Here is a 15128-nt window from a genome sequence, read left to right as displayed (position 1 = left end):
TTTAATTATTTTATATTTATGAAAAATTATTTTCATTATTTTAGATTTATATATTATTTTTAAATTATATATTATTATCTTATTCTTATTTTTATTCATTTTTAAAATAATCTTAATCATTATTTTTAATTATCTAATGAATATCTTAATTATTTTAATTATTATTTTAGTATTATGAATTTCAGTTTTTTTCTATACATCTAATAATAGAATAATCATTATTTAAGAACCTTACATCTTAACTACTTTTATTTAACTAATCTTCTAATAAATCATATAAATCCTACAATTTTATTCTTTCTTAAGGGTCTTTTTACAAACACTATCTTATAATATCATCCGTTTTATCTTCTTAATATATATATTAATCTGATTTTTTAATTTTTTTAATAATCTATTAAATTACTTATTCTTCTTCATTAATATTACTTGAAAAAAAATATTATTATCCTTTTCGTTTAATTTCATGTAAAATCAAGCCTAAACTCCAAACATCAATAGTATAATTATAAAAAGGCTCATTTTCAAGCAATTCAGGAGCCATATAATTTAATGTCCCAACTGCACTTTAATTAAGGAATAATTATTATTTACTTAATCCAAAATCACCTATTTTGAATATGTAATTATCATTTTTATCATTTAAAACGAATATATTTTCTGGTTTAAGATCTCTATGTACAATCGAATTTGAATGTAAAAAAATAAGTCCGTTTACTATTTATTTCGCTATATATATTATTTCAGTTTAATTTAAATCTTTATATTTTTTTAAAAAATTAAATAAATCGCCCTCATTGCAATATTCCATTATTATATATATATCCGCATCTTATTTTAATATATCATATATTTAAACTATGTTCTCATTTTGCGGAAGTTTTAGTATTTTTTAGCTTATTTCTTTCTCTTTTTAACAAAACTAATTCTCAATATTTGAATTTGAATATAAAGTTTTTGATAATTTCTTTATGGCCACTTTATTACCTGAATTAATTTATTCACCCATAAAGACTTTTGAAAATGCCCCATTTCCAATTGAATTTGATTCAAAAAATTAATATTAGTATTTTTCTCCTTATAATATCTTCATATAATTATTATTTTTTTATAAAAATTGATAAAATTTTTATTTTTAATATAGATTAAATATTTTAAAATATATATATATATATATATATTTAAAAATATAATAGAATATTAATATTTATTATATTATTTTTTAAAAAGTCTATTTATAATTTTCTATTATTTATATAATATATTTTTATATTATTTTTATAATTAAAATTATAATAGTATAATATATTTAAAAAAAAAATATTTATATTATATTATATTATATTATATTTGATATAAAATTAAATTAATGTTTTTTAAACAAAAATTTTTAAAAATAAATATATATTTAATTAAATTTTTTTTTTATATATATATTTTAATTTATATAAAATTTTTAAATTAAAAAATATTTAAAAAATAAGAAGAAAATATTATTTTTAATATTTTTTTTTTATATTAAGTTTTTTTTTTAATTAAAATAAATAATAAAAACACAAGTAACATATATTTTATTATATTTTTTTTTTAAAAAAAAAACTTTCATTTTTTATTTCAAACGTTTAATTTTATGATTTATTTATCTTAATTTAATAATATTAAAAAATACATAAATAAATAGTTAGTTATATTTATAGCATTTAATTTTTTTAATTGTATATAATGTTTACTTAGCTTTAATTTAATAATAATAAAAATTACATTATTATTAATTTCATATAATTTTTTTTTTATTAAATAGATAAATATATTTTAATACATTATTTTTTTTATATTATTCTAATTACTAATTTAATATATTCATATTCATATACATTTATAATTTTTTTTTTATATATATTTTTAAAAATTATTGATATTAATAAATAAAAAAATATTATAATTTCTTTCTAATAATTAATAATTCATTATTATAGAAAAATATCATATATTTTTTACTATTTTGCATTTAAAAAAAAAAAAAAGTCTTAAAATATTAAAACAAAAATTTCTAAATAATTATTAAAATATTATATTAAAAAAAAAAAAAAATTAAATAAAAAAAAATATAAATAAAAATAAAAAAATGGTTGATTCTAAATAATACACACAACGTATTCTTTAGAAATAATTAGAACGTAAACAAACAAAAAATTAAAAAAGAACTTATAAAAAAAATGCAAATAAATACATAACAAAAAAAATAGACGTACAAAAGAATTCAGATTTAAATGTTTCCGTAGGATTAGAAAATAACAATTTATTTTAATGGAATATATGTTTTGAAGGTCCACATGATTCTTTGTATGAAGTAAATAATAAAAAAACTATATATATAAAAGAAATATATTTAAAATAAAAAATAATATAATAAAAAGGCAGGATTATTTTAAGCAACTTTAACTTTTCCTGATAATTATCCTGACATGCCTCCAACAATGAAATTTACAACAGAAATGTGGCATCCTAATATATATCCAGACGGAAAAGTATGCATATCTATTTTACATCCACCAGGAGTAGATTAATTTAATACTTAAGAAAGTGAAAGTGAAAGGTATAAAAATTTTAAATAATAAATATTATATAATTAATTAATTATTAAATATTTATTAATTAATTTTTTTAATTAAATATTATTTAATTTTTAATATCATAAATTTTATTAAAAAAACAAAAACATAGATGGAGACCTGTTCTTACAGCAGAAAATGTTATTATTAGTGTTATTTCTATGCTAATGGACCCAAATACAGAATCTCCTGCAAATGTAGATGCATCAGTATTTTTTTTTAAAAAGAATTAGGTATTTATTTATAAAAAAATATAAAGATTTAATTTAGACATGATAAAGAAGCTTATATAAAAAAAGTAAAATTCTTAACAAAAAAATCTATAGGAGATTTGTGAATAAAAGAAAAAAATTAAATAAATAAAAAATATATATAAATAATAAATAAATTTAATTTATTAGATTAAATTAATTTTTTTTTTAAAAAAATAAATAAATAAATAAATAAATAAATAAATAAATAAATAGATATTTTATTTATATATTTTTTATATAATAATATTTTTTTATTATATAAAAATTATTTAATAAATATTTATAATATAAATAATTTATTTATTTCTAAAAAAAATTAGTTTAATAATATCTCTATCTATTTATATCATTTGTTATTATGTATTAGAGTATTTCTATCCTTTGGCTTTCAAAATTTATAATATGTTAAATTATTGCTTTTTATAAAAGTACTAATATATAAAAAATAAATTATAATAAAACTAAATAAAAAAACATTATATATTTAAAAATTAAACAAAACAAAAAAAGTCAATAATATTAATAAAAATATATATTATTAATATTTAATTTTTTATTTAATAATATAAATATCATATTTGCCATTTTTTTTAATTTAATTCCAATATAAATATGCTAATTTAACACAAAGTATTTTTAAAAGATTTTTTTTTTTAAATTAAATTTTTATAAAAATAAAAAATATTATTTATAATATATTAATATTTATTTGATTATTAATTCAAAGAAATAAATAATTAAAATAAATAATAATTTAAATTAATCAAATAATAATATAAAAAAAGAAGAAAAAAAAAATATATATATTTATATATAATAATAATTAAAAAAAATATGCCATAAGAGAGTTTACGTTTAAAAACATGGTTCCATTGGACCCCAGAAGAAAAATCACATGCCATATACGAAGGTTATTTTAGGCGTATATTAAAAAGCCATGAAATAAAGAATTTCTTATGGGCAAATCGTTTAAACAATTTATCTAATTGGGGATATCCTTTAATAGCTTATCCACTATTCTGCCTTACATTATTTAGACTTGCCCCGTTTAGATCCATTTATTACAAACATAGATCTCAATAATGGATTGTTTTTAAATATTCAACAGTAGTTGCAAGTTGGGTATTATGGCTTAATTTTAACCCAGCTTTTAAGAATTTGGAATAAAAGAAAGAAGATTTACTAGACTTAGTATATGAAAAAATGGGAGATTAACTTACTTAATTGAATGATGCCCTTCCAAGATGGAATACTACTTAAGAGTATCATAGAAGAACTCAAAAATTATATAATTAAAGAAATGGATGGCTTGTAGGTATTTTATATCCTTAAGAATAATATTCATATCCTTTGGTCGATATGTCTAGTTTTCCAACTAATTTTATTCCAGATAAAATTACAAAATGATTATTATTTTTTTATAATAAATAATAATTTTATTTATTTTATCTAGCTTTTTAAAAAAAAAATGGAAATTTTATTTTTTTATTTTTTATTGTTGCTTTTTTTATACAAATGCTATATAAAAAAAATTCCTTTATATTTTTTAATTAAATAAAATAAAGAATAAAAATTATATAAATATATATAATTTTATAATTTTTTATAAATATATTTATTATATTTATATCATTTTGTTTTATTTTTTTTAAAATTAAGTTTGTATTTTCATAACAATTAATAAAATAAATAAAAAATATACAAAAAAATCAAATAATTAATAAAAATATAAAATGTAGAGAATGAAATACAAATATAAAAATAATATTTATACAATTAAAATGAAACATATTTATTTATAAATATAAATTACCGCTATAAAATTAAATAAATATGAATTTATGTAAAAATATATATAAAATTTACCAAATAAATATTTTTTATAATTTTTCTTTTTTTTAATAAATAAAATTAAAAAATATAAAAGTATATACTTTTATATTTATTTTACTTAAATAAAATAATCCTTATATGAAATATTTTATCCGCCGACTTATGTAAGTATAATCAAGCATTAATACTTTTTAAAAGTGTAAAATATTACAAATTTTAGTTAGTTTAGATAAAAAAATATCAATATATAATATTAATTTTTTATAAATAAGTTATTTTAATTTAATTTTTTAAATAATTTATGATAAAATATTTAAATTAATATCATTTAGATATTAATAAAATATTTAAACTTTTCTTTTTATTTATCAAAATATAAATTTATATAATAAAAGTTAATTAATTATGCAATTGCAAAAAATATGTATTTAATTTAAATTATTTTATAAGTGTTTTTTTTTACTTATTAAAAATGAAATAAATATGCAATATTAGAATTTTATAAAAAAGTATAAATGAAGTAATTTGTTATCAAAAAATATAATAAATATAAATATATATAGTGATAAAATTTGTTAAGTTTATGTATATTATATCTTATAATATTTAATCAAAAATAAAATTAATGTATAAATTATAAAATATTTTTTAGTTAAATTAAATATAAAATAAAAATATATTTATATTAATATAATGATTTATTTAGTATTATAAAATTTTATTTTAGATAAAGATTTTTTTTATATTTAATAAAATAAAAAATAAGTAAATAAAATTAGCAAAGTAGTAATTATTAAATACAAAAAAAACAAAATAATTATATTTATTTTTTTAAACATATATTTTATATATAATTAAAATTATATAAATAAATTTTATATTTATAAAATTATTTATTTATTTTTTAATTTATTTTTTTATTTATTAAATAATAAATAATAAATAATATATAATAAATCAAAAATAATAAATAATAAAAAATAAATTATAAAAAATAAATAATAAATAATAATAATAAATTTTTAATAATTAATAATAAATATAAATAAATATTAATAAATAATAATTAATTAATTTTATATAATAAATGAATAATATATGAATAATATAAAGATAAAAATAAAAATATTATTTCTATAATCTATCATTATTTTTTTATTTTTTTTATATTTTTTTTTAATACTTTTATTTTTTTCTTATTTATTTATATATTTTTTATTTTATTTATATTAAACTATATATTATATATATATATATATATATATTTTATATGTATTTTAAATTTTATTTTATTAATCAATTTTTCAAATACATATAAATTTTTTTTAATTGCTTTAATTATTAGCAATATTTCAAATATAATTTTTTTTTTACTTTTATATTTAATATAATTTTTTTTATTCATAATATTTTTTCTAATATTGAAGCAATAATTAAAAATATAGCATTTTAACAATAATTAATAATATTTCCGTTATTTTTAGTACTATATTTTTAAACTATACTAATGCCATTATTTGTATCTCTATCTCCATTATTTATTATTATACCTTAATTATCTTTTTCTTTTTAATCACTATCTATATCATCTATTGTATCTTTTTCATTATTTATATTACTATCCCTTTTTTTATTGCACTTTTCATTTAAATAATAATAATTTTTATTATCACATTCATAACATTCTTAAGAAGAACAACGTAAACAACCTTTTTGACATTCCATACATTTTTATTTATTATAATCAGGATAATAAGTATCAGGACAACTTTATACACATCTATTCTTATATAATAAGTATTGATGAATACATTAAATACATTAATATTTATTATTAATTTAACATTTTAGACAATAATGAACTTCACATGTTTTATTAAAGCAATTGTCAACATTTTTATCAAGTTCCCAACCGTTATTAGTATCACAATTATAACATGTATTTTGTTAATAACATTAAAGACAGCCTCTATTACATTATAAACAAATACTTCTTTCTGTTGTTGTATGTAAAGGACATGAATTATAACATTTATTTTTATAATAAAAAATATGAGATGATTTACATTTAGTAATCGGAACACATTCTCTTTTTTATATATCTTCAAATTAAGTTTAAGAACATTAATAAACACATTTTCCTTCTTATAAAAATAATCCAATTTTGCAAGAAAGACAATTCCTTAAATCACTAGAGCATTTTTAGCAATCATAAGGACATTTAGAACATTAATCCCCTTTTTTTACATATTATTAATATTCATCACACTCTGCACATATAGTTAATGATATACATTATTTACATCCTATAATTTCGCATATTTAACATGTTTTATTTTCTATATTAGCGAACGTTCCTTCTGGGCATTAATTAGCAACAACGCATTTACCAGTTTTTAAATTAAGGAAAAATTAGTTTTTACATTCAGTACATTCTTCATGAACATCATAATAACATTTCTCACATTCTTACTAACATCCTTAACTGACTGATTTTACACATGTGTTTTAATTTACTAATTAGAAGTCATTACTACATTATTTTACACATTTTCCTTCTTCTAAATATGCCAAAAAACCGCATTTTAAACAATCATTCTTTGAAGGACCAGAACATTTTATACATGAAATATCACATTTAGCACATATATTATTTATTTTATCTTAGAAATAACCAATAGGACATTATTCTCTACATACTTTATCAGGATTTGCAAATTTACCTTTGGGACATTATTAAATGCATTTTTAGGAATTTTCATCTTAAAAAAAATATTTACACCATCTTTATTCACTATCACAATCAGAACCCGTCCATCCAAATACGCATTAACATTATCCATTTATACATATACCCTTTCGAGAACAATAATTAGGACATTCAGGAGTATAACTACAAAATTCTCTTAAGTTATTAGGACAAGTAATGTAACCGAATTCTGGTTATCCATTAACGACTTAAATTTATTTACCTTCATCTTATCTTTTACAGACTAACTTTTAAAATTTCAAGTTAGGAAAATCTATAGTAACGTAAGTAAAATCAGGAGAACATTTAACACTATGACAACGAGTTTTTTTACTTTAATCAATAATATATCCATCATTAGCAGTAGATTGAAAGCATCTTGAATTAACTCCATAATATTCCAATCTTAAGTCATCATAATTAGTTTTTTTTGAATAATCTTCGCAAAAAACTTAATTGTTAATTTTTTTACAATTATCCATGAAACTACTTTCATTAACTTCTCCATAACCATCGTTTTTTGAAGAGCATTATCCAAGAGAATATTCTATTTGACTAAACTCAGGATAATAAGTATCAGATTAACATGCTCTAAGAACAAAATCGCATCCTTTATTTCTTCCCCATTATATATTATTAATCATACTTTCATTTACTTCAGCATAATAGCCAGTATCTTTTAATACAGCAATAGTAAAAATAGACAATATAGATTCCCTTTAAGAAGACTCAGCAGTCATTAATTCATCAAAAAGGATTGTTTATTCCCAATGAGAACCAATAGAATTAATATCACCATCGTTTTCTAATTACATTCCTTCTAAAGTAGGACATCCATAATATTTTCTAGCAGTAGCAAGCACATTTGGAGTAGACATGATAATAGTTTGTTTACTTCTTATAGTAACTGTTTTTATATAATTATCTATTTCATTACCATAATAATCTCCGGTTAAAGGATTTATCCAATGTCTATATAAGCCTTTTGAAAATCCTAAAATATGCAAAAATTCATGCAAAATATTATTAAAATCACTTTTGAATCCAGAATTAGTATTATTCTAATATAGTCTTCCCATATTTACCATAATTAAACCAAAATTAACCCTTTTTAAAGCCGCATCTATTTAGCAATGAACAGCATTAGCTAAAGTAGAAGAATCTGGATTATCATTATAAACAACCCAAATATGGATATCAGAATTTGTCTCACCATCTATTCTTTATTTTACAGGAACATTTATATTATAACATTATTTACTATTATATATATTAGGCCCTAAAGCAGGAACTACTTTTAATAGTTTTTACAAATATACTTAAATATATTACATCATCTATTTTAATTGATCTTTTTAAAGATCAGTTATATTATCAACCATTTAGTTAAATAAACTATAATCCATAGTAACTCTTATAGGTTACACTTACTAAGGTAAGTTAATCTGTAAATTTCTTTTTTCTGGGTTTTTAGAACTCCTTCTTTGAATATACTTTTTGTTTATTCTATTTGGTTATTTATTTCTGAAAAATCAAATTCAGTATCATGATTACATACATGATTATAAACTCCTTAGATAACTTAGGAAAGTAATACTATTAATAAAATTATGTTTTTAATATTTTTTGAAAATTTCATTATATTTTATAATATGTATTAAAATATTATTATATTTATTTTTATTTAACCTATTTATCTAAAATAAATTATTATATATGATAATTTATTTAATAATACAAATTTATATATTTATATACTTAAGTACAAATAAAAAAATTATTTTTTAAATAAATTTATATTTATTACCATTTTTTATATATGATTTTAATTTATAAATTTTATACATTTATTTATTTATAAAAAAATATAAAATATAGAAGTTATAAATATATTTGAGATATTATAAAAAATTATAATATATTATAATATATTAACTTTATATAAAAAAATAATTTTTTATATTTAGGTTATATTTATATAATTAAAAAAATATTGATTTTTCATTTAAGTAATAATAAAATAAATATTGATTTTTTATTTAATAAAAATTTAATTAATTTTTTGGATTTTAAATTAATTATATAAAAGAATTATTTATTTTATTATGAAACCAAAATTATAATAATAAATTATTAAATAAATACTTTTAGAAATTCTCTTAAAAATATAAAAATAAAATCTAAAATCATACTTACAAAAAAAAAAGAAAATATTATTTTAAAGATAATGTTAACTCATAAAATACTTTTTTTAATTATAATAATAATGACATTCTATTTTTCTTAGATTAAATAAATAAAAAAAATGTGTTTAATATTTTAATATTGATTATTATTATAATCATTAATATTTATTTAAAATGTTTCTTTTTTATAAATAAAAAAATTATTTATGTCTAAATAACAATTAAAAGGTTATTCTTTTGTTGTCGGCCATACTAAGGTGAACACACCGGATCCCATTCGAACTCCGAAGTTAAGCGCCTTAAGGCTCGGTTAGTACTAAGGTGGGGGACCGCTTGGGAAGTCCGAGTGTCGACAGCCCTAAATATGCTTTTTTTTTAATATAAAAATATAAAAAATTATTATTAAAAACTAATTTTTTTTAAAAAAAATTATATAAAATTAGAAAATATATTAATTTTATATTTATTTTAGTATAATTAATATGTTTATAAATAAATAAATATATGTTTGAATTTTATATAAATTTATATTTATAAAAAACAAATAACATTTAATTATTATTTTAGGTTTTATTTTATAGTTAAATCTTTATATAGTCTTTCCTTTCACAAATTTAAAAAAATTAAAAATAAAAACAGATTCAATATATTTTAATAAAATTTTTTATATTTTAATTAAATAAAAAAATCTTTAATTAAATAAAAGATTAAATTAATAATTATATATAATAGTATAAAATACACTTAATAAGGAAAATCATTACCGGAAACACTATTTCTATTAATTAAATTTATTAATTATTATTTTTTATATAAAGTAAATTTTCCCTCTATTCATATTACGTAAAATCTATCCTTAGTTTTCTGATTTATTTTATGTTCTCTAACTAATTAAAATCCATAACTATATTATTTCAAAAACTTCTTTATTCTAGATATGTCGATAAAACTATATTCTAAACAGTCGCTTTTTGAAGGAACATGAAAATTATGAATAACAATATTAAAGAAATCGTCTTTTTTAGTTTTCTTAATAAAATCCATTATAGATAATTTTCCTTAAGGACATTATTAAATACATTATTTCGGATTGTCTATTAAAATAAAAGAAAGACAATTTAAAATTTAGAAATTTCAATCATGTCCTCCTGTCCATTATATCCTAAAATACCATTTTAAGAAGAATAATTAAGGTATTCAGGAGTAAATAAATCTACAATATTTTTCTCAAGTTATCAGGGCATTAAATGTAAGTCATATTAAGGTTTTCCTTAAAAAAATTAAACTTAATGAAAACAAGAATTTGCTCAATAATATTGACTATTTTTCCATCATTAATAATGGCTTTCAAATTAATACATATACAGGAAATTTCTTTTAGTAATTTTACAAAATAAATAGTTATATATTCCATTATTTTTATAAATTATTGTCTTAATTCATTAGTTATATAGTATAAATTATAAATAAATACTTATTCATAGTTAATCTAATAAATTTAGCTAGATAATGATTATTAATTTATAAAAGTCTTTTATTAAGTTCTTATAATCCTTAAAGTTTACTTTTTATTTCGATTTGATTGTTTAATTTTAAGAAACAAAATTAATTATAATGATAATATAGACTTTTAAAAATTTGAGTATTAAATTTTTCTAATATACTTATTTGTTGAATATCATATTCTTTTATTATTATATTTTATTGTTTTAAGTTTACATATACATATTAAACTTTAATTCTTTTGTAAATGTTTTTATATTGTTTTTAATCAATAAAATTAATATATTTTTAAATATATAAATTAAAACTTTTTCACAAAAGTATTATTGAAAAAGTTTAAAAAACACAAATATAATTTATATTTTATATTAATTAATAAATATATTAATATTAAAAGCTATAATAAATAATATAATTAAATATATTATTCTATAATTATATATATATAGTTTCCTATATATTTCTAAAAATCAACTGTAAATTAAATACTTTTTATTTATCTAAAAGTCTAAAACTTAATATACATCAAAAACGTATAAATTTAATAATATATAATTGAATATTAAATAGAAGTTAAATTAATTACTTTAACGATATTTATTAACTATTAATATAGTTCAACTTTACTTAAAATTGCAAATTATTTTGATTTTAACTAATTATAATTTAGAAATAATATTTTACAAATTTATTATTTACACAAACATTAAAAATTAATTTAATTATAAAAAAAAATTCTAATTCTAATTATTATTAATATATAATAAAAAATATAAAACATTATTATAATAAATTTAAAATATTATTTAAATAAAAAAAGATTTCTTTGATTTTTTAAAAATATATAGTAAAGTTATAAAATTAAATTAATGTAAAAATAAATTATAATAATTATAATTTAAAAAAAAAAATATAAAATAAAAAAAAAAAAATATAATAAAGTAGTAATATAATTTATAAAAAATAAAATTAAATTAAAATTATATCAAATATTAAAATTTTTATTATTTATGTTTCTTTAGATTTCATTACATTCAATTTTAATATTTCCAAAATCAAATAAAAATGAAAATTTTTTATTAAAATTTTTTATTTTAATATTTTAAAAATCTTTTTTATAATAAATAAAAAATTAAAAAATTAAATATATATAAATATTAAAATAAATATAAATATATATATTTATATAAATATATATATATATATATTTTTTTATATTTTTTATACCTTATAATTTTACATCTTCATTTTATCCTTATTAAAATATATATCTTATTTCATCTTAAATACTAAATAGATTTTTAATATGTTTTTATATAAAAAATATGCTATCTTCACTTTAAAATATATCTTCATTTTCATTTTTTCTTATTATATTTATTTATTTTTTATTACAAATTATTTTTATATTTACTTTACTATTAAATATGTTAGTATTTTCATTTTATTAAAATCTTATTTTTTCATTATTTAATATATTATCATTTAAATTATTTATATAATTTTTTTCTTAATTTTATTATAGTGTTTTATCTTTATTTTCAATATTTTTATTTTTATATTTTTCTTTTTCATTCAAATTATCATCATTTAACGTATTTTTATATTATTTTTCTAAAATGCTTTTTATTATTTCAATATTTTTTTTATTATTACTATTATTATTTTTTTCCCAAATAATTTTCTTATTTTTATCTAAAAAGCTATTATTTTACTCTAAAATTTCTTTATTTTAATTATTAATTTCGCTGTTTTAGTTCTAAAAGCCTTTGTTTTCACCTATATTTTAATCATTTTAATTTATAATAAAATTATTCTAAGTTAAATATTCTTTATTTTAATTTTATAAATCTTTATTTTTATTAAAAAAATCATAATTTTTATCAAAAAGCTCTTTATTTTTTTACTAAAAAATATTTTAATTTTCTTATGTTAAAATATCTTGAGAACTTTTTTTTTAATTTTTTTACAAATCCGCCTTTTTTTAATTTTATTTTTTGGAAAAAACTCATTGATTTTTTTTGTATTTTCTATATCTTTTTTTTTCACCTTTTTTTTCTCATCTTTTTTCCCTGGACTTCCTATTTTTAAAAATTCTCCTCCACAGTTTTTTTAGTGTTCTTAAAACCAAGGATCAGCTTTTTACGGCGGACGATTAACCGCTCTTTTACATATTCCATAAAAAGGGGGTTTTTAAGCACAAATCCCATTACATTTCCACACATGTTGCCTATATAATTCCACTTCATCATGAAAACTATGATAAACAGTTACATTTAGTCCAGTAATATTATTTACAGAGTGCATAATATCTTAAAATGCTTTACCATGACCTCCTTCTGTCAAACAGCTTTTAGGATTTGTAATAAAAAGGTAAGCATGTATCATTTCATGCAGAAGAGTTTCCTTTATTTCATTAGAATTCCTAAATTATAAAAGAGATTCACTTAAAGTTATCGTACATGTATCTCCATATTCCTTTTTGCAAGTTCCAGCACATAAAGTCATCCTTTTACTCCATTTTAATTCGCAAAACTGTAGTGTTTTTTAGAAAAAAAACTCATCATAATAGCTAAATAGTGTATATACATTTGGTATTTATAAATTGTTTTTTGAATAAAAAAACTCTTCTTAATTATCCATTTTTTTTTAAAAAAAACTAAATATATAAATATATATATAAATATATATATATATATATATATTATTTTTATTAAAATTTAAAAATTTTTAATAAGAAAATAAATTAATATATATATTATTTTTATATACATAATTTTTTTATACATAATTTTAATTTTATTAAATAATTAAATTGTTTTTTTTTTCAAAAAATTAGGCTTTTTAGGAAAATTTTAGCCTCATTTTCTTCACAAAAAGCTTGGTTTTCAAACCATTCATGTTCTAATATATTTTCTATCGAAATCCTATTTTCAGGATCAACACAAACCATTTTATTGAATAAATTCTTGAAATCTTCACTGACTTATATTTTATATTTTTATTAAATCATATCCCAATATTCACTTATTTTTTTTTAGTAAAAAAACTTATAGTAAGGATCATTTTCTGTGGCCTTGAAAAATGGAGGAATGCCTACAACTATGCAAAAAAGAAGTACTCCTGAAGCAAATATATCTACTTTTTGACCTTAATAGGGAGTTTTCTTTTCTATTTCGGGTGCCATATACCCTTAGGTGCCCATATATTTATCAAACTTTGCATCAGTGTCTTTAATTTTTGCGGAAAATCCAAAATCAGCAATTTTTAAATCTAAGTTTTAATCAAAGAGTATGTTTTCGAGTTTAATATCCCTGTGTACAAAATTATTATCATGAATAAATTTCAAAGTAGAAGCAATTTTGAAAAAGAAAAATTTAGCATATTTTTCTGGAAATCTTTATTTACTAACAAAATCGAAAAGTTCACCAAATTACATATATTCTAAAAGAATAGATTTTTCATCAAAATCTAATAAGTTAATAATATGAGGATTTTTATTTTAGAGTGTTTTTAAAGCGAAAATTTCTTAGCTTTTTTCAACATTATTAGTTAATTTATGATATATTTTTATTGCGTAATTTTATTAAGTTTATTTATTTTAAGCCAGTTTTACTATACAAGTCTAACCTTGACCGAGTACTTTTGTTATTTATAAGTTTTTTATTAATTAACCGTCCATTTTATATTTTTTTTAGTTTTTTTTTTAAATTATTTTGTTTTTTGATTTTTTTTTTTAATTTTTTTGTGTAGATTATTTTTATTAAAATATTATTTTTTATTATAATTCTTCTTTTTTTTATTGTTTCTAGTTGATTAATACTGATAAATTCTTAAGGTTATTAATAAAAGATTTAACCGGTAAATAATTATATATTATAGATATACATAATAATAAGGTTAAAAAAATTAAAAAGATTTATGCTATTATTTATTTATAAAAAATAATTTAATTATAAAGTACAATATATATAATTATTTAATATAATAT

General features: G+C 16.2%; 4 protein-coding genes and 1 non-coding gene across 5 annotated transcripts, besides 48 other annotated features; 3 read left to right on the top strand and 2 right to left on the bottom strand. All coding sequences in view use genetic code 6, as the record gives it.

Moving 5' to 3' along the window:
• Positions 1-34: 34 nt before the first annotated feature.
• Positions 35-76: a microsatellite.
• A 1072-nt stretch (positions 77-1148) lies between these two features.
• Positions 1149-1210: a microsatellite.
• Positions 1211-1236: 26 nt separating this feature from the next.
• Positions 1237-1285: a microsatellite.
• A 39-nt stretch (positions 1286-1324) lies between these two features.
• Positions 1325-1351: a microsatellite.
• Positions 1352-1499: 148 nt separating this feature from the next.
• Positions 1500-1539: a microsatellite.
• Positions 1506-1539: a microsatellite.
• Positions 1540-2063: 524 nt separating this feature from the next.
• Positions 2064-2106: a microsatellite.
• Positions 2064-2127: a microsatellite.
• Positions 2074-2125: a microsatellite.
• Positions 2076-2126: a microsatellite.
• Positions 2082-2124: a microsatellite.
• Positions 2083-2123: a microsatellite.
• On the top strand, positions 2126-2949 carry IMG5_122510 (ubiquitin conjugating enzyme, putative; the record flags this gene model as incomplete). The annotated part of the gene is made up of 5 exons (XM_004032389.1): positions 2126-2177; positions 2247-2350; positions 2418-2596; positions 2725-2821; positions 2872-2949. 5 exons carry the CDS (start codon positions 2126-2128, stop codon positions 2947-2949), a joined length of 510 nt encoding a protein of 169 aa, XP_004032437.1.
• Positions 2358-2416: a microsatellite.
• Positions 2950-2957: 8 nt separating the features above from the next.
• Positions 2958-2998: a microsatellite.
• A 34-nt stretch (positions 2999-3032) lies between these two features.
• Positions 3033-3078: a microsatellite.
• Positions 3079-3107: 29 nt separating this feature from the next.
• Positions 3108-3169: a microsatellite.
• Positions 3117-3170: a microsatellite.
• A 413-nt stretch (positions 3171-3583) lies between these two features.
• Positions 3584-3638: a microsatellite.
• A 40-nt stretch (positions 3639-3678) lies between these two features.
• On the top strand, positions 3679-4292 carry IMG5_122500 (hypothetical protein). Its single transcript, XM_004032388.1, has one exon. It carries the CDS (start codon positions 3701-3703, stop codon positions 4271-4273), a length of 573 nt encoding a protein of 190 aa, XP_004032436.1. The 5' UTR covers positions 3679-3700; the 3' UTR covers positions 4274-4292.
• Positions 4293-4947: 655 nt separating this feature from the next.
• Positions 4948-5002: a microsatellite.
• A 407-nt stretch (positions 5003-5409) lies between these two features.
• Positions 5410-5442: a microsatellite.
• A 130-nt stretch (positions 5443-5572) lies between these two features.
• Positions 5573-5629: a microsatellite.
• Positions 5592-5625: a microsatellite.
• Positions 5625-5827: a microsatellite.
• Positions 5780-5809: a microsatellite.
• A 23-nt stretch (positions 5828-5850) lies between the features above and the next one.
• Positions 5851-5929: a microsatellite.
• Positions 5851-5930: a microsatellite.
• Positions 5916-5976: a microsatellite.
• Positions 5925-5976: a microsatellite.
• Positions 5935-5964: a microsatellite.
• Positions 5977-6100: 124 nt separating the features above from the next.
• On the bottom strand, positions 6101-7979 carry IMG5_122490 (hypothetical protein; the record flags this gene model as incomplete). Its single annotated transcript, XM_004032387.1, has 3 exons — positions 6101-7461; positions 7510-7656; positions 7949-7979. The coding sequence occupies 3 exons, from the start codon at positions 7977-7979 to the stop codon at positions 6101-6103; spliced, it is 1539 nt and encodes a 512-aa protein (XP_004032435.1).
• Positions 7980-9055: 1076 nt separating this feature from the next.
• Positions 9056-9124: a microsatellite.
• Positions 9125-9346: 222 nt separating this feature from the next.
• Positions 9347-9382: a microsatellite.
• A 37-nt stretch (positions 9383-9419) lies between these two features.
• Positions 9420-9494: a microsatellite.
• Positions 9427-9491: a microsatellite.
• Positions 9495-9873: 379 nt separating the features above from the next.
• On the top strand, positions 9874-9989 carry IMG5_122481. The gene has a single exon. It is a non-coding gene; the product is annotated as a 5S ribosomal RNA (ribosomal RNA).
• Positions 9990-11892: 1903 nt separating this feature from the next.
• Positions 11893-11952: a microsatellite.
• Positions 11953-12029: 77 nt separating this feature from the next.
• Positions 12030-12067: a microsatellite.
• Positions 12037-12078: a microsatellite.
• A 127-nt stretch (positions 12079-12205) lies between these two features.
• Positions 12206-12231: a microsatellite.
• A 50-nt stretch (positions 12232-12281) lies between these two features.
• Positions 12282-12344: a microsatellite.
• Positions 12282-12345: a microsatellite.
• Positions 12346-12573: 228 nt separating this feature from the next.
• Positions 12574-12619: a microsatellite.
• Positions 12620-12671: 52 nt separating this feature from the next.
• Positions 12672-12709: a microsatellite.
• A 257-nt stretch (positions 12710-12966) lies between these two features.
• Positions 12967-13040: a microsatellite.
• Positions 13041-13171: 131 nt separating this feature from the next.
• Positions 13172-13207: a microsatellite.
• Positions 13208-13800: 593 nt separating this feature from the next.
• Positions 13801-13842: a microsatellite.
• Positions 13843-13897: 55 nt separating this feature from the next.
• Positions 13898-13932: a microsatellite.
• Positions 13933-13964: 32 nt separating this feature from the next.
• IMG5_122480 (protein kinase domain protein) lies at positions 13965-14819 on the bottom strand (the record flags this gene model as incomplete). Its single annotated transcript, XM_004032386.1, has 1 exon — positions 13965-14819. One exon carries the CDS (start codon positions 14817-14819, stop codon positions 13965-13967), a length of 855 nt encoding a protein of 284 aa, XP_004032434.1.
• Positions 14820-14825: 6 nt separating this feature from the next.
• Positions 14826-14884: a microsatellite.
• Positions 14827-14886: a microsatellite.
• A 218-nt stretch (positions 14887-15104) lies between these two features.
• Positions 15105-15128: part of a microsatellite that runs on past the window's edge.

Source organism: Ichthyophthirius multifiliis (assembly GCF_000220395.1).
Source record: "Ichthyophthirius multifiliis unplaced genomic scaffold scaff_1120509250974, whole genome shotgun sequence".
Lineage (NCBI taxonomy): Eukaryota > Ciliophora > Oligohymenophorea > Hymenostomatida > Ichthyophthirius > Ichthyophthirius multifiliis.
Note: the sequence above shows the minus strand (reverse complement) of the source record. Positions and strands in the feature narration are given on the sequence as shown.